The sequence below is a fragment of the Amblyraja radiata genome, chromosome 25, assembly GCF_010909765.2.
Source record: "Amblyraja radiata isolate CabotCenter1 chromosome 25, sAmbRad1.1.pri, whole genome shotgun sequence".
In the NCBI taxonomy this organism is placed as follows: Eukaryota; Metazoa; Chordata; class Chondrichthyes; order Rajiformes; family Rajidae; genus Amblyraja; species Amblyraja radiata.
The window spans coordinates 25,080,381-25,105,216 of NC_045980.1; the positions used below are offsets into that span (position 1 = coordinate 25,080,381).

The following is a 24,836-nucleotide window of genomic DNA, read 5'->3' on the forward strand; positions in this document are numbered from 1 at the left end:
AAATAGGATGGCCAGGTTACAGTTTGCCAAGAAGTACTTAAAAGGGCAACCGCAATCCTGGAAAAAAGGTCTTGTGGATAGATGAGACAAAGATTAACTTATATCGGAATGATGGCAAGAGCAAAGTATGGAGGAGGGAAGGAACTGCCCAAGATCCAAAGCATGCCACCTCATCTGTGAAAGACAGTGGTGGGGGTGGGCATGTACGGCCTCTCAAGGTACTGGCTCACTTATCTTCATTGATGATACAACTGCTGATGGTAGTAGCATAATGTATTCTGAAATGTATAGACACATCCTATCTGCTCAAGTTCAAACAAATGCCTCAAAACTCATTGGCCGGCAGTTCATTCCACAGCAAGACAATTATCCCAAACATACTGCTAAAGCAACAAAGGAGTTTTTCAAAGCTAAAAAATGGTCAATTCTTGAGTGACCAAGTCAATCACCTGATCTGATCCCAATTGAGCATGCCTTTTCTATGCTGAAGAGAAAACTGAAGGGGACTAGCCCCCAAAACAAGCATAAGCTAAAGATAGCTGCAATACAGGCCTGGCAGAGCATCACCAGAGAAGACGCAAAGCGACTGCTGATGTCCATGAATCGCAAATTTCAAGCAGTCATTGCATGCAATGGATATGCAACAAAATACTAAACATGACTACTTTCATTTACATGATATTGCTATGTCCCAAACATTATGGTGCCCTGAAATATGGGGACTATGTATAAATACTGCTGTAATTTCTACAAGGTGAAACCAAAATGTATAAAAAGCCCTTTATTAAATTCTGAGAATGTGCACTTTAACATGTGATTTCTTTTTCCTATTACAAATCTTAAATTGTGGAGTACAGAGGTAAATAAATAAAGTACCCGTTCCTGCCTTTTCACCATATCCCTTGATTCCACTAGTCCTAAGAGCTCTATCTAACTCTCTTTTGAATGCATCCAGTGAATCGACCTCCACTGCCTTCTGAGGCAGAGAATTCCACAGATTCACAACTCTCTGGGTGAAAAAGTTTTTCCTCATCTCAGTACTAAATGGCCTACCCATATTCTTAAACTGTGGTCCCTGGTTCCGGACTCCCCCAACATTTGGAACATGTTTCCTGCATCTAGCGTGTCCAATCTCTTAATAATTTTACCTAGTGTGTGAGGGGTAGGGTTAGTGTGCGGGGATCACTGGTCGGGCTGTATCTCTAAACACATATTTCCTTAAATATCTTTCCAAAAATGCACACAGCACTGCAGCTGTGGCCTGTCAAGTTGGTTCAAAACATTTATACTTTGCAAAAAAGTCTGACATTCTGTTGCACTTCCTAATTAATTACTGTACCTGCTTGCTAACTTTTTGTTTCATGCACTAATACTCCTTATCCCTTTGAACTACAATATTTTGTAGTTTCATTGGGCTTTTTGTTATTTAGCAGGTTAGGGGTTACAGAGGTTTGGTGTTACTATTTGATTAACATCTTATTGTGCTGTCCATTTTATTAAATTATTTTGCTTGTCCAGCATCCATATCAAAGCTTTGAGTTGATTGCATTAGTTAAATGTAACCCTTTTTTCATTTTCAGTTTTTTTAAATCTCGAAGATCTTCTTAAAGTGCTTGACAAGCTATAAAATATTTTTGAAGTGTGAACCATTATGAGGAAGGAAACACAGAGACCAATACGCATCCAACATGCTTTCACATGGCAATATGATGATTAGAGATGTTTCTAAAATATGGCTCTTGAGACATTAATATTTGCAAGGTTATCAGTGAAAATTTACATGTTCATCAAAATGGTGCAATGACTCGTTTATCATTTACCTGAGAGATCACTTTAACTTCTGATCATGAGGATAACTGTTCCATCAGTATTGCACCAGAGTGAATTTGAGTAATTAATCCCATTTATTCACGTATTATTTGTTTTGAGCAGGTGGAAGGGCGAGGCATTGACTACATTGTTCTCTGGCTGGATTGTGACAAGGAAGGAGAAAACATCTGCTTTGAGGTAAGATTTTTTTTTAATCATAGGTTTAAAAAAAGCACATTACATTTCCTAGAATCCAAAGGAGATTTTATTTTGCCACCCAAAACTGAGAACTGGACAAGAACGAGAAGAAGAAGAAGAATCAGAGCGGCACGGTGGCACAGCGGTAGAGTTCTGCCTTACAGCACCAGAGACCTGGGTTCGATCCTGACTATGGGTGCTTGTCTGTACGGAGTTTGTACGTTCTCCCCGTGACCTGCTTGGGTTTTCTCCGGGATCTCCGGTTCCACACTTCAAAGACGTACAGGTTTGTTGATTAATTGGCTTGGTAAAATGGTAAATTGTCCCGTATTTGCAGGATAACGTTAGTGAGTGGGGATCGCTGGTCGCCGCGGCCTCGATGGGCCGAAAGGCCTATTTCTGCGCTGTATCTCGAAACTACATAACCATTGCTAATATCTATACATAATAAGCCAAAATCTTGCCTAAATTATTCCTAATGAGGTAAAGGTCGGTATTTGTATAGATTGAGAATGGCAGCCAAGTAACGATAGCTGAGTGGTGACAATAAAATTTACTTCCAAGATGCTTCTGAGCTCTATTCTAAAATGTTTTCCAGCTCATTGCCTTTTATTTTGAATTTTCATCCTTCTTCTGGATTGGTTGCGATATAAGCATTGACCCATTAATAAGAGTAATGTTTTGAGGAATGTGCATTTGTCCACAGTATATTCTTTACATTCAGACTTGCACTGTGTATTTTTGTGTTTATTCAGGTACTGGATGCCATTAAACCAGTTATGAACATTCCCCGTGGAAATGAAAAGGTGGTTTATCGTGCAAAGTTCAGTGCTATAACGGATAGTGACATTAGCAAGGCCATGAACCAATTAGGAGAGCCTAATCGGAATGAAGCACTCTCGGTTGATGCACGTCAGGAGCTTGATCTGAGAGTGGGTTGTGCTTTTACAAGGTACAGCAAGAGTGTATATATAAAGCATTCCGAAACACCAGATCACATATTCAATAATCAAGTTGCATCTTGACGAAGTAGATTGGGTTTGATAAATCGAACATCATCAAAGAAAGACCAAATTGTTGATTAAAAGTCCAACAGAATACTCCTAGTGCCTGTAAGGTATTTGAATCTAGCACTTGCTTTCATCCAATATACTGTAAAATGAAATCATTATAAACCCGTAACGATATACCTTCGATATTCTTAAGAACATTGCTTTCTTGAGAAATTCCTTGAATCATTTAAGCATCCTCTGCTACAAATCTAATGTAGTCTTTATCAATAACACCACTACTTTGCCATTGTTGCTCAACAAACTCATAGAATTTTTTAAAAAGTTTAAGTAATTATAGCAATATTTTGATTTTTTTGTGTAAAAGTGAAATTCTCTTGAAATTTGAGTAGGGTCAGGAATGTGCGGCTGATGCTGGGATACAGAGTGTGGCTACTGACTGGCTGAAACTCACCAGGTTCTATCTCCCACTTACTCTACGCTTAGCGGAAGCACAGAAAAGAGTATCGGACTAATGTGTAATATCGTTATAAAAAGAAAGCGCAAGTGCATTTGGGTATTAGTACATGTAGCATCCACTCGTCCATTGAAATTTGTCGGAGGTTTTCTTAAAACTCATACACACAAAGTCCATAACATTCCTCCTTCAATTTTTGAATTTTTTAAACTAGGATTTGTACATCACTGGCAAGGCCATCATTTATTGCCCAATCCTAATTGTCCTTGAGAAGGTGGTGGTGAGTCATTTTCTTGAACCATTGTGGTCAATGTAATGAAGAAGCTCCCATATTGCTCGGCAGTCAAGAGTTCAAAAGTAGAGCCCGTGACAAAAATGTTGTTATTTCCAAATTAGGATGGTGTTGCATCTTGAAGAGGAGCGGCAGGTGATGTTCCATCAAAACAGTCACCCACGTCTTTAATAGTAAAGGTTCTGGGTTGCTTCATTTAAAAAACTCATCTAGGCTGGACAAACTTTCTGCCGTATTTGCTATTTCTTAATTAACTCAAATCTCCTCTTGTACCAGTTTTACTCCCATTGATTGTTTCCAAAACCCTACCTGTGATATTAAAGTGTTTAGAAATGACCTAGCTCTCTTCCTTGAACAAGACTGGCACATTTGCCACTTTACAATACTCTGTATCTCCTCTGTACCTAGGGAAATAAGGAGACGAATCATCTAGACAAACTCTTGTTTCCATTATAACCTGCCTGTCACATTTCGCCCTATCCATTATCTCAATCATCCATGCTTCTACTGGTATTTTATCAACACAAATGTCTCTTGGAAGTTGTTAGTGCAACAAAAAACCTTGTGTTGGTGATTAACCATAGACTGAGATAGGTTTCATCGAATTTTAAAGGACTCTGCAAGGGCAGAAAACAAACATTTCCGAGTAAGAAGCTGACATTTCCACTTGTTTTCCAGGTTTCAGACCAAATATTTTCAAGGTAAATATGGGAATTTGGACAGTTCCCTCGTCTCATTCGGACCCTGCCAGACACCCACTCTTGGTTTCTGTGTGGAGAGACATGACAAGATCCAATCTTTCAAGCCTGAGGCTTACTGGGTCCTGCAAGCAAAGGTTTGTGATAAAGTCATAATGGTATATAGCGTATTCCCTTCAGCCTGCCACATTCCCATTGACTATCAAGGAAACATTTGCACATTCCAAGACAAATGACCTTTATTTAGAAGACTGTTAATATGCTGTTTATTTGAAGAGGAGATGGTTGTTAGTTCCTAAGAGACCCTGGATTTGCACCTGATAATGTTCGTATTCTGCTGGCATGCAGTATCTGCAATAGTTGTCGAGACCCACATGGGAATGGCAGTTCCATTTGCATCTACTGAACTTGATTGTGGAGTTAACCTAATCGTATATGGGTGCTGTTTGTTCTATCTGTGGGCTCCTTTTCCTGCACATTGGTAGCACGATGGCACAATGGTAGAGTTGCAGCGCCGGAGACCCGGGTTCAATCCCGACTACGGGTGCTATCTGTATGTAGTTTGTACGTTCTCCCCGTGACTGCGTGGTTTTCTCCGAGATCTTCGGTTTCCTCCCACACTCCAGATATGTAGGATAATTGGCTTGGTGTATGTGTAAATTGTCTCTAGTGTGTGTAGGATAATGTTAAAGTGCAGGGATCGCTGGTCGGTGCGGACTCAGTGGGCCGAAGGGCCTGTTTCAGCACTGTATAACTAAACTAAACTAAACATTGTTAGTAATTCTAATCTTAATGCGTGGATGGTGCAAATTTTGATCCACAATGATATTTTGCCTTTAAAAATGTGATAATCACATTTGGAGAGCTTCCGAAAACCAAGAAGCATTTTCCATTCACAGACGGTTAATAAATGCAGTTAATAAATAAATAAATTGTAAAATGCAGTGGCTATTGCCTGGATGACACCATCTTTATGACATGTTGGAACATCCTACTTTTAGACATGAGTTATGCAAACCTTTCCTTTATTTTCCTTCTGGGAGCTGATAGATATCTGCTGTTGTCGGTATTATTACTTTGTCTCCATGCAATTTAAAAAATAATGAGTTTCTCTATAGCGAACTGCTCTGCAAGCACAAATGAACAATTTGGGGGTCATTGCACTCTCAATTTACTTGTTTTGTTCCAGGTCACTAATTCTGCTGGTGATTCCATGGTTCTAGACTGGGACAGAGTCAGAGTTTTTGATCGAGAAATAGCACAGATGTATCTGAATATGACAAAGTCCACAAAAGAAACAAAGGTAGGTAGGGGGGTGGGGGGAATGGGTAAGCCCCTGTCATGCTCTTAGTTATTGTGTCCCTCGGGGTATCACGAGGGGAAAAGATGCATGGGGATGGGGTTTTCAGGGTATAACCATTTCATAATAACAGTGATCTAAAAATGATGTGATGATTCACAGACCAAGTCGAAAAAACGTTAAAGTTCGACAATTTTCTTTGAGTTTAAGAAATCTGGATCTAAAATCTGATTTCAGGAAAAGTGATCATGATGACAATAGGTTGTTATCCAAGCCCAATGTGTTTATTCAAACTTTTAATCAGGAAAAAGACCCAACATGCTGGCCTGTTCTGATCTTCAGTTTATCTGCGTTTTGCTGTGGTGTAAACAGTACTAATTATTTTTAAACTGGTACAAGTAGAGTCCGCAGACATTTGACAGGATTGTTAACATTTTCAGTGGTCGAGAATGGGCAATAACTGCTTGTCAATGACACACAAACTAATTGCCTAAATGCACAGATAAGTAGAAATGTCTAAACTACATAAAGGGAATGCACTTGTTTAACACAAGAGTGTAGAAAGAATGGGAATTGCAATTGTTTGAGAGAAATGGAATGAGAGGAAGCAATAAGGGAAGGGGTTAAGTGGGGGAAATGATATACTGGAAGGGTAGAGAGAAGCAAGGGAAGGAAATAATTGGGGAAATTGTGATAAATTGAGAAGGAGACAGGGGAGAAATGGAAGAAGAGAATTTTAGGCTGAAAATAAAGTTCTTTGGTCCTGTCTGCAACCTAATGCGTACATAGATCATTGAGAGTCCTTGAACAATCCATAACACCTTAAATGATATACTTCCAATGACATGCTTTCAGTCATTCAGATTATGTTATGCAGTTAGTTCCAGGACTTTTGATTCACAAATATAGACCATTCCACAGCATATCCCTGCTTATGATAGATGGCATCCAACTGAAAGTAGAGCATCTCATCTTAACTCTGGAGGTAGTTTGTGGCCTGGTTATTTATTTTCATGTTTTATTACAGGTGCAATCTGTCAGTAAAAAGGAGAAGGTGAAGCAGAGACCACAGGCCCTAAACACTGTGGAGATGTTACGTGTAGCAAGCTCTGCACTGGGTATGCCTTGCATTAACAGCTCTTACTGATGAGTTACTTTTGTTCAGCTGAGTACGATCAAAGTGTCTGAGTATTTTAAATGAATAATGCCTAAACTTTTAATTTCCTTTTAACTTAAAAAAAAACAAAACAGCTTCAACTATTTATTAAGTATTGAAATAAGTGCAAACTAATAAATTAATTTGGCATTTGAAAAGATTGTAGGGTTCATGCATTTCTGGTCACGTTGCCTTTTTCATTTAGTCGTAGAGCTAAACACAGAACAGGCCCTTCGACCCAACTCATCCATGCTGGCCAAGTTGCCTAAGAGCTTGTCCCACTTGCCTGTGAATTTATAATAGGAAGCATGGAAAAGGCAGAACAGTTAAATGAGTACTTTGGTTCTCTCTTCACTAAGGAAGACACAAACAATCTCCTGGGAATACTAGGGGACTGAGGATCTAGTGGGAGGCAGGAACTGAAGGGAATTAAATGTAACATCTTCAAGTTTGCAGATGACACAAAGCTGGGTGGCAATGTGAGCTGCGAGGAGGATGCTATGAGGCTGCATGGTGACTTGGATAGGTTAGGTGAGTGGGCAGAAGCATGGTGGATGCAGTATAATGTGGATAAATGTGAGGCAAGAACAGGAAGGCAGATTATTATCTGAATGGTGTCAGATTAGAAGGGAAGGTGCAGCGAGACCTGGGTGTGCTTGTACATCAGTCATTCAAAGAAAGCATGCAGGTACAGCAGGCAGTGAAGAAAGCCAATGCATGTTGGCCTTCATTGCGAGAGGATTTGAGTTTAGGAACAAGGAGGTCCTACTGCAGTTGTACAGGACCTTGGCGAGACCGTGCCTGGAGTATTGTGTGCAATTTTGGTCCCCTAATTTGAGGAAGGACATTATTGTTTTTGAGGGAGTGCAGCGTAGATTCACCAGGTTAATTCCCGGGATGGCGGGACTGATGAATGATGAAAGTATTGGTTGACTGGGTTTGTATTTGCTGGCATTTAGAAGGATGAGAGGGGATCTGATAGAAACATAAAATTCTTAGAGGATTGGACAGGGTAGATGCAGGAAAAATGTTCCCGATGTTGGGGGAGTGCAGAACCGGGGGTTACCGTTTCAAAATATGGGGTAGGCAATTTAGGAGATGAGCAAAGACATTTTCACCCAGAGAGTTGTGAAGCTGTGGAATTCTCTGCCACTGAAGGCAGTGAATACCAATTCACTGGATGTTTTCAAGAGAGAGTTATAATTTGCTCTTAGGGCTAAGGGAATCAAGGAATATGGGGGGAAAAGCCAGAACAGGGTACTGAATTTGGATGATCAGCCATGATCATATTGAATGGCAGTGCTGGCTCGAAGGGCCGAATGGCCTACTCTTGCTAATATCTATGTTTCTATGTTTATCTATACTTGTCAGGGTGACATATTAATGATGGGGAATAGATCATTGACCATTTAATGCATCAATGCCAAAAGCAGGCATTGCTAAATCATCTTATCTCAACATTAATAGCATGCCACCAGTGCCAGTATAATATTTTCCACAATACCTTACCTGCATCTCACTTGGTGAAATGAATTGCATTTTGGATAAAGACCTATTCTTTGCCCTTTTTGTTTGGGGCTACCTAATTTAGTTTTACAAGGAACCTTGGTTGTCTGTAAACAGGTTGATCATGCCAACAACTGGGTCTATAATTATAAAATAATGGTGCATTTGAGGCACAGAAAATTATAGATCTATTGTTTGTTGTCAACTATTTTTCTGTTAAAAAGAGACGAGACTGCAGGTGCTGGAATTTTGAAAGAATAATGTTGGAGGAACTCAGTAGGTCAGGTAGTGTCGCTGGAGGGAAATAGACAACTTTGACCATTTCCCTCCGCAGATACCTGGCCCATTGAGATCCCCCAGCACTCTGTTTTTATTCACTATGTAATTGCATATATTAACAGCAGTTACAGTATGTATTGTACTTTAAAGGCAGTTTGACCAAGGTGTTATTAGTCAGCAATAACAAACATTTAAAAAGAAATTCTGATTGTCCTCAGGAATTGAATGTAACTATTTCTACGGAAATATTCTTGCTGGCTGCATTGATAATGGATAATTTTCCAAAGTATTTGCATTTATTTTTGGGGACATTATACAATGGAGAAGGAAAGGTGATACAGGATTCTTCTTTCATTTTTTTAGATTTTGCAATAAGTAATGTGGCCCTTAAAATTGGGTAGACATTTTGAAATGGTGGAAGTTAATCTTTGATTATATTTCCCAATATTATTACATTGAACCCCTCGGTTTCAGGAATTCCATTGCTTTAACGTGATAGTCTTTAAACCACACGTAATTCTTTCTGTTCACATTAGGGCATCTGCCTTGTACTTTCATTCTACAGAGGATTGACATTTCAAGTGTAAACTGTTTTATTCTCTTCATGGACCCTGACTGGCATTTGTATTTTCAAAATGTCCTCATTTTGTTTCAAACATTCAGTATTTCTTAATGCATTAATCGTGTTAAGTGTTGCTGATATATCAGAGTTCATTTTCAATTATTTTTAACTGGTACCAAATTCAATATGGAGTAATTTAATCCCAATGAATATTGGGATAAAAAAAAATGTATATAGTATATTAATATTAGTATAATATAATTAGTACAATATTAGTATATTGAAAAAAAATTATTAGATGGACATACTATTCATTTAGTTATATATTGTTGCATTCCACATTATTGAGTTTGTAAAACCCAAATCAATATTCTTATTCAATCTATTCAAAAGCTTTTAAGGCAGAATAGCAGACTGTCAGGAAGATGTTAAAATTAAGACCTGTTATTTGGGCTGCATATCTATGCACAATGAACTGGGTTGATTGTTTCTGTCACTGACTTTATGATGTATTTAAATAATATTATCCTTCATATAATTGCCTGACCAGGGATGAGCCCACAGCATACCATGCAAATAGCTGAGAAACTCTACACTCAAGGATACATCAGTTACCCTCGAACAGAGACCACACAATATCCAGAAAGCTTCGACCTCAAAGCAACCCTCCGACAGCAAGCAAATAACATCAACTGGAGTGACGTGGTTGGTAAAAAGAGACTTACGTATACATAGCATCTTTTGAAGTCTTCAAAAATGCTTTGAATCTGGTAGTGCTGATAAACATGTGCTGTTCCTCCTCCTCAAAGTGTTATGGGTTTACTCCAGTCTCTGTTGTTTTACTTTTTAACTGAGATACAACCAACATAATTATTTCAGTCATTTGTTTTGCAACTATGGTTTCAAAAATAATTTAAAATGGCCAGTGAAAATAGACACACTCATACCTTGCTGCTCCCATTCTGTCTGAAAATTGTAGCTTTTTTTCTTTGTTCTACTCGCTACTTGCTCATCAGAAACTCTGAATGTCTATCTATTGTTGGTTGTACTAGTTTTATTTCGTCACCCAATCCTAATAATTACTTTGAAAGATGAAATTAAAATGAATAGTGAGATAAAGGTGAAATCACTTATCTGGCAATAATAGAGTTAAATTATTTTGTAGGTGAAGGCTTTACTTACTGAAGGCATTAATCGTCCTCGGAAGGGTCAGGACGTTGGTGATCATCCACCCATCACCCCAATGCGTTCAGCTACAGAAGCTGAATTGGGTACGTCTGTGTTACATTACAACAAACATGTCCAAACTTAGTCCTTGTGTGGGCCACAAACCTGCGATGTTTGTGTTTATTAATAACCACTGTGAATTTCATGGGCCTGAGGTTTGGATGGGATTTTGTTCAGTGCTGTGGCCTTGGTGGATAATAATCAAATCATGGAGTCAGATGTACACACAGTCTGTGGCTTACAAGTGATGTCGTTTGCAGAAAATAGTCAGAACATTCATTATACAGAATGCAAATTCCTGAGCAGAGTGAATGGAATGACTTAAACGACTTTAGCATCTGTGGAGAGAGAAGCTGTGTACATTGCAGATTGAAGACCTTTCATCAGAACTGCAAAAATGAAAAACGGGAATAAATTCACTAAAGGATTCCTGGACTTTCTCAAGGAATATAAAACTATGGCTACAAAGGGGTATTGTTATTGGTTTTGGTTTATCTTGGTATTATCGCTAGATCTGGCCATGTGATGAAATACCTTGGACAGATTATCTAATTATGGGTGAGTAGTTCAGTCATGGTAAAGCATTCTAAGATTAGAAATGGAATGAGTATGGGTAGAGGTTAGCAGGAAAGCTGTAAATATATGGAATTAAAATGCTCAACTTTTTAAATAATAAATAAATATGGAAATTAAAACTAATTTCAATCCTGGCACTGAGGTAAACAAAAGCTGCTGTAAGCATTTTAGGTTGCAGACCAGTGTTGGTGTGAGAATGGTCAAAGGAAGAGCATTTCTGTGTGCTCCTGTCTTCCATCAATAGGAATGATTTGTTTGGATACTTCTAGCCTTTTCTGGATTTCCCCAGATTTTCCTGGCTGGTTTGATGCTGGGTACATTTTTCCTGAATCATTCCAAAAATCACAAAGCAAAATTGGAACTTAAATTGGGTCATCATTTACTTTGCCTGACTTCATTTCATGAAATCTCCACTCTTGATATTGTTACTTGGAAATAGTAGCGGCAGAATTTGATTTGCATTACTCCACCACCTCATTCTTGCTGGTCAGTAATGTGGTTAAAATGTAACCTTTGTTATTGTGAGATCAGGCCATTTTATTTTTTAAAACCTCATTAACCATACAATGCAAGGCAAGGCAACTTTATTTATATAGCACATTTCATACACGAGGCAGACTCAAAGTGCTTCACATAAAAACATGTCATACAATAAAATGAAATAATAAAATGAAATAAAATAGAAGAATTAAAAGAAAAGAAAAGCAAAATTAAAAATGCATTATAAAAAGTGCAAAAGTTAAAAGTGCAATGTAGTTAAGATTTAGCTGAAAGCTAAAGTAAACATAAAAGTTTTCAGTCTTGTTTTAAAAGTGGTCAAAGTTGAGGCAAGTCTTAAATCTTCAGGAAGCTTATTCCAGCTATTTGTTGCATAGTAACTAAATCCTGCTTTCCCATGTTTTTTATTTACTCTGGGAATCACTAACAGATTGGTTTCAGAAGATCTTCGCGGTCTAGAAGGCTTATATAGTGGAAGCATGTCAGTGATATACTTTGGTCCTAAACCATGTAGTGATTTATAGGTGAGCAGCAGGATTTTGAAATCAATTCTCTGACATACAGGGAGCCAATGTAAGGATTTAAGAATTGGTGAAATGTGTTCAAATGTTTTGGTCTTTGTTAGAACTCTAGCAACAGCGTTCTGAACAAGCTGTAGCTGCCTGACAGTTTTTTTCGGAAGACCAGCAAGGAGACCGTTACAATAATCTAGCCTACTAGTAATAAAGGCATGTACAAGTTTTTCTAAGTCTTGAGCTGACATGAGTCCTCTTAATCTTGCTACGTTTTTGAGGTGATAGTAGGCAGATTTTGTTACTGATTTGATGTGACTGTCGAAATGTAAATCTGAATCCATAATAACCCCAAGATTTCTGGCTTTGTTTGAAGTTTTCAGGGACAGAGAGTGAAGGTGTTGGGTTACTTTAAGCCTTTCTTTTTTAGCACCAAAAACAATTATCTCCGTTTTGTCCTTATTTAGTTGGAGGAAATTTTGGCACATCCAGTCTTTGACTTGCTCAATGCACTGGCACAGCAGATCTATGGGGCGATAGTCATTTGGTGATAGCGCTACATAGATTTGAGTGTCATCGGCATAGCAGTGGTGGTCAATATTATTATTTCACATGATTTGCCCTAGTGGGAGCATGTAGATGTTGAATAAAGAGGGCCCTAAGATCGAACCTTGCGGGACTCCACACGTCACGTTGGTTGGTTCTGATACAAAGTCGCCAATGGAAACAAAATAGTTCCTATCTTGTAGATATGACCTGAACCAACTTAAGACTGTGCCTGAAAGCCCCACCCATTTTTCCAACCTGTCCAAAAGTATTGAGTGATCAACAGTGTCGAATGCAGCACTGAGGTCTAATAGCATTAATATTGAAACTTTGCCAGAGTCTGTGTTAAAAGACGGATGTAGTTTACAACTTTAATAAGGGCAGTCTCGGTGCTATGAAGAGGTCGAAATCCTGACTGGAAGTTGTCGTAGCAGCCAGTTGAAGCCAGGAAGTGATTAAGTTGCTGGAGGACAACTTTCTCAATGATTTTACTTATGAAAGATAGGTTTGATATTGGTCTATAGTTGTTAATAATAGAGGCATCTAGGCTCCGCTTTTTTAAAAGAGGTTTGATAACTGCAGTTTTCAAGGCTTTTGGGAAATTGCCTGATTGAAGAGAACTGTTAACTATTTGCAGTATGTCTATTGCTAGGCAGTCAAAAACATTCTTAAAGAAGTTGGTAGGTAAAGCATCAAGGCAGCAGGTGGATGGCCTTAGTTGTGTCACCATTTCCACAAGAGTTTTAGCATGTCATCATTGCCACGTTACTTTTGCCTAAACAGGGTGGTGATCCAACATTTTTGTTTGAAGCGGAGATATTGATGGCACGTCTGATGCCTTCAATTTTATCAGTATAAAATAATGCAAACTCATTGCATTTCTGCGTGGAATGGAGTTCAGGTGGTATTTGTGTTGGGGGGGTTGGTCAGTCTGTCAACAGTTGCAAATAGGGTTTTTGCCTTATTAGTGTTGTTGTTAATGATATTGGAGAAAAATGCAATAGAAATAGTGGAGGAGCAGTATTGCCTTAGGGTAAATCCTCTCAGAATATTATAGGATAGGCTAGGCTAAAATTCTGCGGATGCCAGGGGCAATTACGTAGGGGAAAAAAACATAAGATTTGATTCAGAAAGTATGGAATAAAAAATCAGGAATAATAATTCTGCTGTTTAAATTCTCAGTTCGCAAAATGCAGTATTATACACTCAGGCTGACACTTGCCATGACAACCGTTGCCTAGTGCTGGGGCAGTAATTATCTCTCCGTCAACTCCAAGCCTAAGCAATCTGTTCACTCTCAAATCACCAGGCAGCAAACTTGAAAACTGGGTCAAATGAAATCCTGGCAGAAATGTGATGAATTTTGAGACAAAGCTCCTTTTAGTTGGTCCTTCCCAATATTATTAGGAGGTCTGGTCACTCTACAACTTAAAGATAGGCATTACTTAATATTGCAAATTAGACTAAACAAATATCGTTTCGAGGTAATAGACAAATTTGAAATACTTACACGAAATGTGGTAAAGGCTCCCAAATAGAGCTGTGAAGATGTAAATCCTGAAATCGTTTGAGAAGGTGTAATGTTATTTTGAAAATCTGCATTTTCAGGAGTGCTAGAGAAATGTGGCTGTAAATAATAAACCTATCTCCAGATTGGATCTTGCAATGCTAAATTGGCAATCTTTTGATTTTGGATGTGAGCTCTACAGGAAATCAATGCAAAGTTAGCAATTAGCAATTGACATGGCTGTGCTGCTGTACATGCTGTGCTTAGAAAATAAACCGGCAAAGCTTCCTGCTTTTGATTTGTTTTCCTTTGATTTGTGCTGGTAATTATACCTGTGAGATTACGGGCTGAAACTGATTTTATCCGCTCTTTGACAGAGGTTGGCTATTTAGATAATCACATTCACTTCTCTATTTATTCATTGTACCAAGTTGCTCCTAAGCAACATTTTTTAATTTAGTTTTTTTTAAATAGAAGATTACTTATAGATGCTGATTGACCTAACATTATGATTGTATAGGTTTTTTCATACTGCTTCCAGATGCAAGCACTGTTCAATAGCCAATAGTTGACAAGATTTGATTTATAAGAAATTGAATGGGATTTTGGAATTCATGATGATTTCCAATACAGCAGAAACAAAACACCACGTGGTATTTTTTTTAAATCCTAAAATAGAATGAGCCTACTTGTAAATGGGATTGAATTACAGAATGTAAACTCAAAAATATAATTGAAAATTGCGGCATTCATGGAGCACGAGTGAAGTTTCACGCAGTGGTTTGTGATTTTCTGCTTTAAATAAGATTAGGTACTAATTTTACATTTTCCCATTTCAAAAGCATTTTGTCAATAAAAATAGGTTTCCTTCAGAACAAAGACCTATCAAACATTTGAAGAGCTTTAGATTCAAAATAATTTTTGTAATGATTGTATTAGTAATGTGAGGATTCACAAGCCCAATTGGACTAAAACTGGAGAGATCTGATTCTCCTGTCACCGTCAATTTGAACTCCAGCTTACCTCTAACCTATTGTTATATTGACTGCTGTTCCAGGTAGTGATGGCTGGAGGCTTTATGAGTACATCACCAGGCACTTCATTGCTACAATCAGCTATGACTGCAAATACCTCCAAACAACAGTCGCTTTCAATATTGATGAGGAACATTTTACTTGTACAGGGAAGACTTTACTTTCAGCTGGTAAGGATGGAACATCAGTTAAATGTTGTATGCTGGGTACATAGCATAGTTGAATTTGTTGAATTACTGAACTATCAGTCGGAGTTCTGAATCATCGATCCAGAGACGTAACTTTGAGTCTCACCTTGGCAGCTGGGGAATTTAATTTCAATGAATTAAATGAATCTAGTTTATTTTGAATCAAATCGTGATTACAACCTTGGAACTATTGGATATTTTGTACAAACCTACCTACTTCTCAGATGAGAAGGTAATCTACAAGGAAACTGACAATACTTATCCAATTTGGCCCATAAGTGACTCTGGACCCTCCACTATGTTTGGCTGTTAACATCCTTCTCAACTCTGGAGCAATTGCTGGTGGAACTATTGCCAGCAATGCCACATCCTGTGAATGAATAAAAAGAAAACAGCAATTCCACTGGAAAAGGGGGGAATGGTGGGTGATATGTATTGGAAAGTGTTAGGTAAATGCATCAATTGCTAAACCATTCTATCAGATTTGGAACTGCCATCATTTTGTTTGGGGCAAGTATCATCTATTTCCAGCCTAGGTTTTCTTTGACAGTTTCCAATGTACATGTGGAGTGTATATTTATCTTAAAGTTAGCAAAAGTACCTATGGATATTACATAACTAATAAATTGATATTGACGATCTACTTTTTACTATAGACTTCTATATATCCCTGTTGTCACAGGGCAAGATTACCACAACAGGCAATCATAAGAAATGGCATTGACTAGGATGGAGTTCTTTGCTAGTTTGGTCCAGGCAAAAGTTTTATGTTACTAATCGCTAAAATCCAAGGCATTAAAAAAAATATAACTAAATTAACATAAGAAACATGCTTGAACATTCATCATGGAATTTGCCATTTGACGCAGAAGCTTTTTGGTGCAGATTTACTTTCGGATTTTTCTTCTGTTCTCCATAGTTTTGTTTGCAAAGAAAACAATTGTTATGATTCTCTCTTTGCCTCTTGTTTTCTAAAACTGTTAAAAAGAGATTAGAAAGACAGTTTCTTCTCCAATGTTCCTGAGTGCGCTTCATGCACTCTATGTTTGATTTTATTGCTGCAATGTAGGTTACACTACAGTGATGCCATGGCAGAGCCTAGCAGATGAGGAGACCCTTCCAGTCTGCGAGGGAGGTGATGTGTTTGCTGTCAATGAGGTCAAGTTGCTGGAGAAACAGACAAGTCCACCTGATTACCTAACAGAGTCAGAACTCATCACTTTAATGGAAAAACACGGCATTGGTAAGTTCATCTTACTATTCTCGGCTGACTTTTATATTTGAAACAATACTATTATATGTGGGATTTAAATCATGATACAATGATGTTAAAGGATACAATGCATGAGAGAGCACGTTCTGTGTTGCAAGTGAAGGCACCAGCAATGGGAGGTAATTCACAGTATGGTAAACAAGGCCTATGGCTTCTGCCAAGAGAAAAAAAAGCTAAATTCTCATATCACAACCACACTGATAATTTCAGCTTGTGCAGAAGAAGGATCCCTTCCCGAACATCATCTATCCATGTTCCCCAGAGATGCTGCCTGACCAGTGGAGTTACTCCAGCATTTTGAATTTTTTATTTTGTAAACTAGAATCCTTGTTTCACCATATTCCTGGTCTTTGTTTATCTCAGTAATTATGTAACTGTTGGTTCTGAGGAATGCAGCAGTCGAGGCTTTATCTGAGATTTAATCTGGAAATGTTGAACCTTAAATTGTTTATTTTCGATAATAGGGACAGATGCCAGCATCCCTGTCCACATCAACAACATCTGTCAACGCAACTATGTTACTGTGGAGAGTGGCCGCAGATTGAAACCCACAAACCTTGGGATTGTCCTTGTTCATGGATATTACAAAATTGGTGAGTGGAATAATCTGTACCTAGGATTTTATTTGTGGGCCTATATTTAACCATTACACAGCATGGAAGCAGGCTCAACAGCCAACCTTGTCCATGCCGACTAAGTTGTCGTAGTAGTCTAGTCCCTTTCACATGCATTTGACCCATAGCTCCAAATAATTTTTTCAAATTTATAATTGTATCCACTTCTATAGCTTCCTCTGGCAACTCGCTCCAGTTATGGACTACCCTGTGAGTGGAAAATGTCGCGCCTGAGATCCCTCTTGAGTCTCTTCTCTCTCACCTTAAAGCATACACCCTCTAGTTTTTGAATCCTCCAGCCTAGAAAAAAGACTACGAACGTTCGCATTATCCATGCCATTCATGATCTGTACACCTCAATAAGATCACTCCTCAGAACAACAAAAAAGTTGCAGCCTATCCAACCTCTCCATATAACTCAAGCCTGCAAGCCCAGGTAATATCCTGGTAAATCACCTCTGCACCCTTTCCAACAATGATATTTGTCCTTTAGCTGTACTCTAGTGTGGTCTCGCCAACAACTTGTACAGCTGCACCATGATGTCCCAATGTTTGTCTCTGCAGTGCTGGGTGGAATGGATGGAACGTGGATTTTGCCTGTGGCAGAATTTCATTCTTGACAGTAATCAGGTCGGATTTCAAAAATCTTGAGACTGAAGTCAGCTTCAGATTGGTTGTGGTCAAATCAGGTTTTAATTTTGGCTTCAATCACATCTCTAGGGCTGGGTTGGAGAACAGTGATTAATGAATCAAATTTGTGCAGATGTTTGCAGCATCCCGTTTCTCTTATTAGCAATTATTCTGTAATATCATGTAAAATATATGATCTGTTTACTTTTTGACAGACGAGGAGCTTGTCCTTCCCACCATCCGCAGTGCTGTTGAGAAACAGCTTGGTCTCATTGCTGCAGGCAAGGCCGATTTCCCCCCAGTCCTGGAGCATGCTTTGAATATCTTCAAACGGAAGTTCCACTTCTTTGTGGACTCCATAGCAGGTATGAATCAATCCAATGACAACTTGTACCAAATTCTTAATTGCTATACGGTTCAACTCATCACTTACAAATACACATTTTGGAAGGCTTCCCTTAGATGCAATCCTGCAGGTCGTCTCGCCCAGTCGAGTAAAATTCAGTGGTGGCAGCAAAATCTTGTAATATTTACCCGTAACTCTGGATTATAGCCTGCATGTTCACCTGTGCATATTTCTGATATGGATTCTTGCATTTGTTTGTTCATGAAGCTAGCTTTCACAATTTTCTTGAAGCAGAACGTGACCAATAAAAGGCACTAGATACCCTAGTAGAAAAGCTTTAACCACAATTATTTCAGCAAAGAGTTTTTCAACGAATGTTGTTAAGGAAAGCATTGTTAATAGTCACAATAAATACCGTGCTTAAAATGTTTCCTTTCTTTGGCACTCCACTGAGAAAACTTCACCAATCCCTCTGTTGCTCTCAAGCCTCAGAATTGGTTTCTTGGCAAGAAAGTTGTTTTCATGCTGTGGTGTTCCCCTGCAAAAGGAGTATGCCACTCTGGGGTTGAACATGAAAAAAGATACGGCAGCATGTGCAATAAACTGTATTCTTATAGAAATTTTAATTTTATTATTAATGAGTTGCTGTACTAAGCCCACATCCCTTGATTCCTTTATGATTGAAAATCTATTGATGTCTGTCTTGAATATAGTTGATAACAATGCCACCACAGCACTCTTGGGTAAAGAATTCTAAAGATTTAAAGATTTGATGAAGTAATTCCTTGTAATCTCAGTCCTGGATGTCTGCGCCTGAGTTCCTTGAATCCAGGCATTCTGTCAGAGGAAATGTCATTCCTCATTTTGTGTCTTTATGAGATCACTTCTTATCTTCTAACTTGAGAGAGTGGGCCTGGTCTGCTTAACCTGTCTTCAAAGCACAAACTCCCCCTCCCAGGAATCAAGTTAGTGAAACTTTTTTGCACTGGTATGGCAAGTTATATACTTATTTGGAGCGGGAGACGAGACCTGTATACAATGTTCCCGGTGTGGTCTTACTAGGTTCTATATATTTGTAATGTATCTTTATACTTGCACTGAAATCCTTCTGCATCATAGGCTAAAAAGACTGGTCCTTGATTATGTTGCCGTCCTTGCCGAGGCAGTATGAAATGTAGATAGAGAGGATGAAAGGGAGGTTGGTTTGTGGAGTTAAGCCAAAGGTTGAACAGCAACAAAACCACCAGGAGCTAAATGGCTTGATGCTGTCCAAAACTTTGAAAGATTAACTCCAGGATCCTACTTTGAATGTCAGTGACATGGTGGCTTGTGCCCCCCCCCCCCCCACTTACTGTTTTGCTCAGTCTGTTCTTGATCTCTCGACAGGCATGGATGAATTAATGGAGGTGTCATTTTCTCCCATTGCTGAATCGGGGAAGCCTCTGTCCCGTTGTGGCAAGTGCCATCGATTCATGAAGTACATTCAGGTTGGTAAAGGGAATGTGCCATTTTAGAGTGCAGGGATCATTAATTTTTAATCATTACATTCATGGTTTCGTGCAAATGCATTGAGAATATAACAAGAGCACTACCAAGTGATACATATACTTAACACTAAGGAATCCCAAGATTATGCCACGTAAGCAGAAATAGATTACTGGAGCAATAGTCGTGTCTGTGCAGGGAATGAGAGTCCAACATGTTCTCTCACACTGATTACTATACATGGAATAAGTCCTGACTGATCACTTTAGATATTAGATTAAAAAAATGAAAGTATAAAACACCGTCAATATATGTGGAGGGCAGGCACAGGAAAGTACAAATCTCTCTGTATTGTTCTGGATATCTGCAAAGAGTCCTTCACACCCTATTTCACTGCAGCATTTGAAAAGGGAGTGGACATCTGGTCGAATCGCACTATAATTACTGAGCCTAGAATTTGATTTCAGAATACACTATATTTACTGGGCAAGAAATATGAGACCAGAATTATTTTGCTCTTGGTACGAGGCAATGAATAGGACTTCTGAACAGTTTCTTATTTATTGGATTCAGGGCAGAGAATGGGACTCCCATTTTCTTGCACTTTATTTGTTGGATATTGAAACTAGTGTCACTTACACTGGCGGTGAGTGGAAATACAAGAATTCTGAACAGGTCTGTGACTGCAAATCTAAGGATCTTGTTTTGTAGTTACCACACTTCTGCACGGAGGTCCAAAGCTCTGATTATGCAGTTACCAGATCTGGACATCCAAGGTACTCAATGTACAGCTGGTATGATCCCAGAGGTAAAAATTAAACCTTGCCATTGTGCAGCAAAACCGAAACGATGTAGCATACCACAAATCTGATTCTTACCTTGCAGGCCAAACCAAGCCGGATGCATTGTTCCCATTGTGACGATACCTACAACTTACCCCAAAATGGAACTATCAAGCTCTATAAAGAGCTCCGCTGTCCGCTCGATGAGTTTGAACTGGTTCTCTGGTCGTCTGGTTCCAGAGGGAAAAGCTATCCTCTGTGTCCGTATTGTTACAACCACCCACCATTCCGTGATATGAAGAAAGGTAAGAAAGCTGTCAGTATCATTGCTGACTCAATTCACTTTATTTGTGAGTCTGCTGTTAATGGAACATTTACAATGGAACTGACTTCATCAACTACCAGGGAGAAGGCTATTCTGGATTTAGTGTTGGGTAATGATAAGGGAACCCAAGGTAAAGGAACCATTAGGAGGTAAAGACCATAATATGATAAGTTTTAATCTACAATTTGAGAGGGAGAATGGAAAATCGGAAGTGTCAGTATTACAGCTGACAAAGGGGACTATGGAGACATGAGGGAGTAGCTGGCCAAAGTTGACTGGAAAGATACCCTAGCAGGGATGACAGTGGAACAACAATGGCAGGCATTGGGAATAGAATAGAATGCAATTTATTGTCATTCAAACCTAGGTTTGAACGAAATATTTCTACTGTTTTTTACATTACAAAACAATCCAAGACCCACACTTAACACAGTTTACATAAACATCCATCACAGTGAGTCTCCAACATATCCTCACTGTGATGGAAGGCAAAGTCTTTATCAGAATAATACAGAAGGTGCAGGATCAGTTCATTCCAAAGAGGAAGAAAGATTCCAAGGGGAGTAAGGGGCAACCGTGGCTGACAAGGGAAGTCAGGGACAGTATAAAAATAAAAGAGAAGAAGTATAACACAGCAAAGATGAGCGGGAAGCAAGAGGATTGGGAAACTTTTAAAGAGTAGCAGATGATAACTAAAAAGGCAATACGGGGAGAAAAGATGAGGTACGAAGGTAAGCTAGCCAAGAATATAAAGGAGGATAGTAAAAGCTTCTTTAGGTATGTGAAGAGGAAAAAATTAGTAAAGACCAAAGTTGGACTCTTGAAGACTGAAACAGGTGAATTTATTACGGGGAACAAGGAAATGGCAGACGAGTTGAACAGGAACTTTGGATCCGTCTTCACTAAGGAAGACACAAACAATCTCCCTGATGGACTAGTGGCCAGAGGATCTAGGGTGTTGGAGGAACTGAGGGAAATTCACATTAGGCAGGAAATGGTGTTGGGTAGACTGATGGGACTGAAGGCTGATAAATCCCCAGAGCCTGATGGTCTGCATCCCAAGGTACTTAAGGAAGTGGCTCTAAAAATCATGGATGTATTGGTGATCATTTTCCAATGTTTTATAGATTCAGGATCAGTTTCTGTGGATTGGATGGCTAGCTAATGCTATTCCACTTTTTAAGAAAGGCAGGAGAGAGAAAACAGGGAATTATAGACCGGTTAGCCTGACATCGGTGGTGGGGAAGATGCTGGAGTCAATTATAAAGGATGAAATAGGGGCACATTTGGATAGCAGTAGCAGGATCGATCCGAGTCAGCATGGATTTACGAAGGGGAAATCATGCGATTAATTTTCTGGAATTTTTTGATGATGTAACTAGGGAAATGGACAAGGGAGAGCCAGTGGATGTAGTATACCTGGTCTTTCAGGAAGCATTTGATAAGGTTCCACATAGGAGATTAGTGGGCAAAATTAGAGCATGTGGTATTGGGGGTAGGGTACTGACATGGATAGAAAATTGGTTGGCAGACAGGAAGCAAAGAGTAGGGATTAACAGGTCCCTTTCAGAATGGCAGGCAGTGAGTAGTGGAGTACCGCAAGGCAGGGTGCCCCACTATTTACAATATACATTGATGATTTAGATGATGGGATTAAAAGTAACATTAGCAAATTTGCAGATGACACAAAGCTGGGTGGCAGTGTGAACTGTGAGGAGGATGTTATGGGGATGCAGGGTGACTTGGACAGGTTGGATGGCAATAGGTGCAGGAGTAGGCCATTCGGCCCTTCGAGCCAGCATTGCCATTCAATGTGATCATGGCTGATCATCCACAATCAGCACCCCATAGGTTTTCCATACTAGATCATCGGAGATGTCCTCATTCTTTCGGAAACGGGGGTTCCCCTCTTCCATTATAGATGAGGCTCTCACTGGGGTCTCCTCGATATCCCGCAGCTCCGCTCTTGCTCCTCCTTCCCCCTATTCGCAACAAGGACAGAATCTCCCTTGTCCTCACCTTCCACCCCATCAGCCGTCGCATACTGCATATAATCCTCCAACATTTTCGCCACCTCCAACGGGAGCCCACTGCAGGCCACATCTTCCCATCTCCACCCCTGTGCTCCCTCCGCAATTCCCTGGTCAAATCGTCCCTTCCCACCCAAGCCATTCCCTTGTGCAACCACAGGAGATGCAACACCTGCCCCTTTACCTCCCCCCCTCAACTCCATTCAAGGACCCAAACAGTCTTTTCAACCTCATCTACTGGATCCGCTATTCCAGGTGTCAACTTCTCTACATTGGTGAGACCCAGCACAGGCTCGGCGATCATTTTGCTGAACACCTCCGCTCTGATCTCCCCATTGCTCAGCACTTTAACTCCCCCTCTGACCTTTATGTTTGACCAATCTGACCTTTCTGTCCTGGGCCTCCTCCATTGTCTGAGGCTGGTGGTTGTTTTTTTTTTTGTTGCATAATTACAGAGAATAATTTGGAGTATAAACAACATAACTATTATCTAGTGCTTATTTGCTTTATGCACCAGATGTGAGTTGGACAATTTAATTATTTCTTGTTGCAGCTTTAAAGGTTATTATGGGGTTAGCCAATAACATTACTGAGTTGAGGGCGACTGACAAATTTGTTTTTACTTTCCTAGGAATGGGATGTAATGAATGCACCCATCCGACCTGTCAGCATTCGTTGAGCCTGCTGGGAATCGTCCAGTGTGTTGAATGTGAGAGTGGTGTGCTGGTCTTTGACCCCACCTCAGGACCCAAATGGAAGATGGCTTGTAACAGTTGCAATGTGGTCGTGCACTTCTTTGAAAATGCCCACAGAGTGAAAGTATCATCTGAAACCTGTGTATGTGAGGCAGCGATCGTTGATGTGGACTTCAACAAAGCAAAATCCCCTCTGCCTGGTGAAGCAACACAGCACTCAGGCTGTGTCTTCTGTGATCCAGTGTTTCAAAACCTTGTGGAACTTCAGTATGCCAAAATGAAGCACCCAATGCACAGAGGTGGTGGAGGACAGGGACGAAGACGGGGGAGAGGTAGGGGGCGTAGACCTTCCGGCAGGGGCAATCCAAAGAAACCCAAAGACAAAATGGCTGCACTAGCGGCTTATTTTGTGTAGGTGTGAACAAGGACTTGAATAACTGATGGCTTGCATTTTCATTGGTCTGTTTAAGGAATTTGTAGTATGCTTAGTCTTGTTCCAGCTGAAAAGGTAAAGCAGAGCCTTGGACTTCAAGGAAATGAGGCAAAGGAAAAGGAAACTCGAGAGAAACAATGGAATCTGCAGGCTGCGTAACTCAGATTTGGGCAGTTGACTATGTCCAACTGAAATAACTCACTTTTAAAATAAAATACATGGTTTATGAGGCCTCGATCTAAAATTGGTGCTAATTTTCTGCTTGTCATTAACATAGACCGACTATTCATATGATATAGATGCTTGTCCTGCAGATGTTTAATTTTGTATTTGAAATGTATTTACTAACCTCTAATTACTGAACTGGAAAATGTCTGACTAAATATATCATTGAACCAATCAATATTCGATACTGGTCTTGGTCAGGCTAGTAATAGCAATACAAGAGGCTCCTTTCATGCCCTTAGTTATGTCTGAATCAGAGGGAATTTATTATTTTCTTAATTATTCTTCAGAACCTCTGATGCACAGTACATGGGCAAGCTTACCAGTTTGAAGTTTGATCTTGATTTTATGAGGAGTTACGATGAGCGATTACGTGAAGAAGGGCCGTCCGTCTGCGTGCGCGTCAATCTTCAAAGCAGCGGTGTTAAATCACGTATAACAAAGAAGACCTGAGAATAGTAAGATTGTGAAAAACTAGAACTTCCATATGACCTTGATAATATGAGGGTGGGAGCGGTGGGCACGTAATCGCTCATCGTAACTCCTCATAAAATCAAGATCAAACTTCAAACTGGTAAGTTCTCGTTTAATCTTACTATTTTACTTCGGAGTCACGTGAGTGACTACGTGAAGATTTCAAAGC

The 24,836-nt window shown here is 39.5% G+C and overlaps 1 protein-coding gene across 1 annotated transcript in view; it reads left to right on the forward strand.

Annotated features, from left to right (window-relative positions):
- The window catches only part of top3b (DNA topoisomerase III beta), a 29,846-nt gene extending 5,634 nt beyond the window's left edge, over positions 1 to 24,212 (forward strand). The window contains exons 4-17 of the mRNA XM_033043519.1: positions 1,933 to 2,007; positions 2,763 to 2,959; positions 4,445 to 4,601; positions 5,654 to 5,767; positions 6,792 to 6,882; positions 9,818 to 9,972; positions 10,433 to 10,538; positions 15,191 to 15,337; positions 16,425 to 16,598; positions 17,093 to 17,221; positions 18,088 to 18,237; positions 19,605 to 19,705; positions 20,589 to 20,790; positions 23,472 to 24,212. Of these exons, the coding sequence (XP_032899410.1) occupies positions 1,933 to 2,007; positions 2,763 to 2,959; positions 4,445 to 4,601; positions 5,654 to 5,767; positions 6,792 to 6,882; positions 9,818 to 9,972; positions 10,433 to 10,538; positions 15,191 to 15,337; positions 16,425 to 16,598; positions 17,093 to 17,221; positions 18,088 to 18,237; positions 19,605 to 19,705; positions 20,589 to 20,790; positions 23,472 to 23,950 (2,277 nt within the window). The 3' untranslated portion in view covers positions 23,951 to 24,212. The remainder of the gene's footprint in view (positions 1 to 1,932; positions 2,008 to 2,762; positions 2,960 to 4,444; positions 4,602 to 5,653; positions 5,768 to 6,791; positions 6,883 to 9,817; positions 9,973 to 10,432; positions 10,539 to 15,190; positions 15,338 to 16,424; positions 16,599 to 17,092; positions 17,222 to 18,087; positions 18,238 to 19,604; positions 19,706 to 20,588; positions 20,791 to 23,471) is intronic.
- Positions 24,213 to 24,836: the final 624 nt, after the last annotated feature.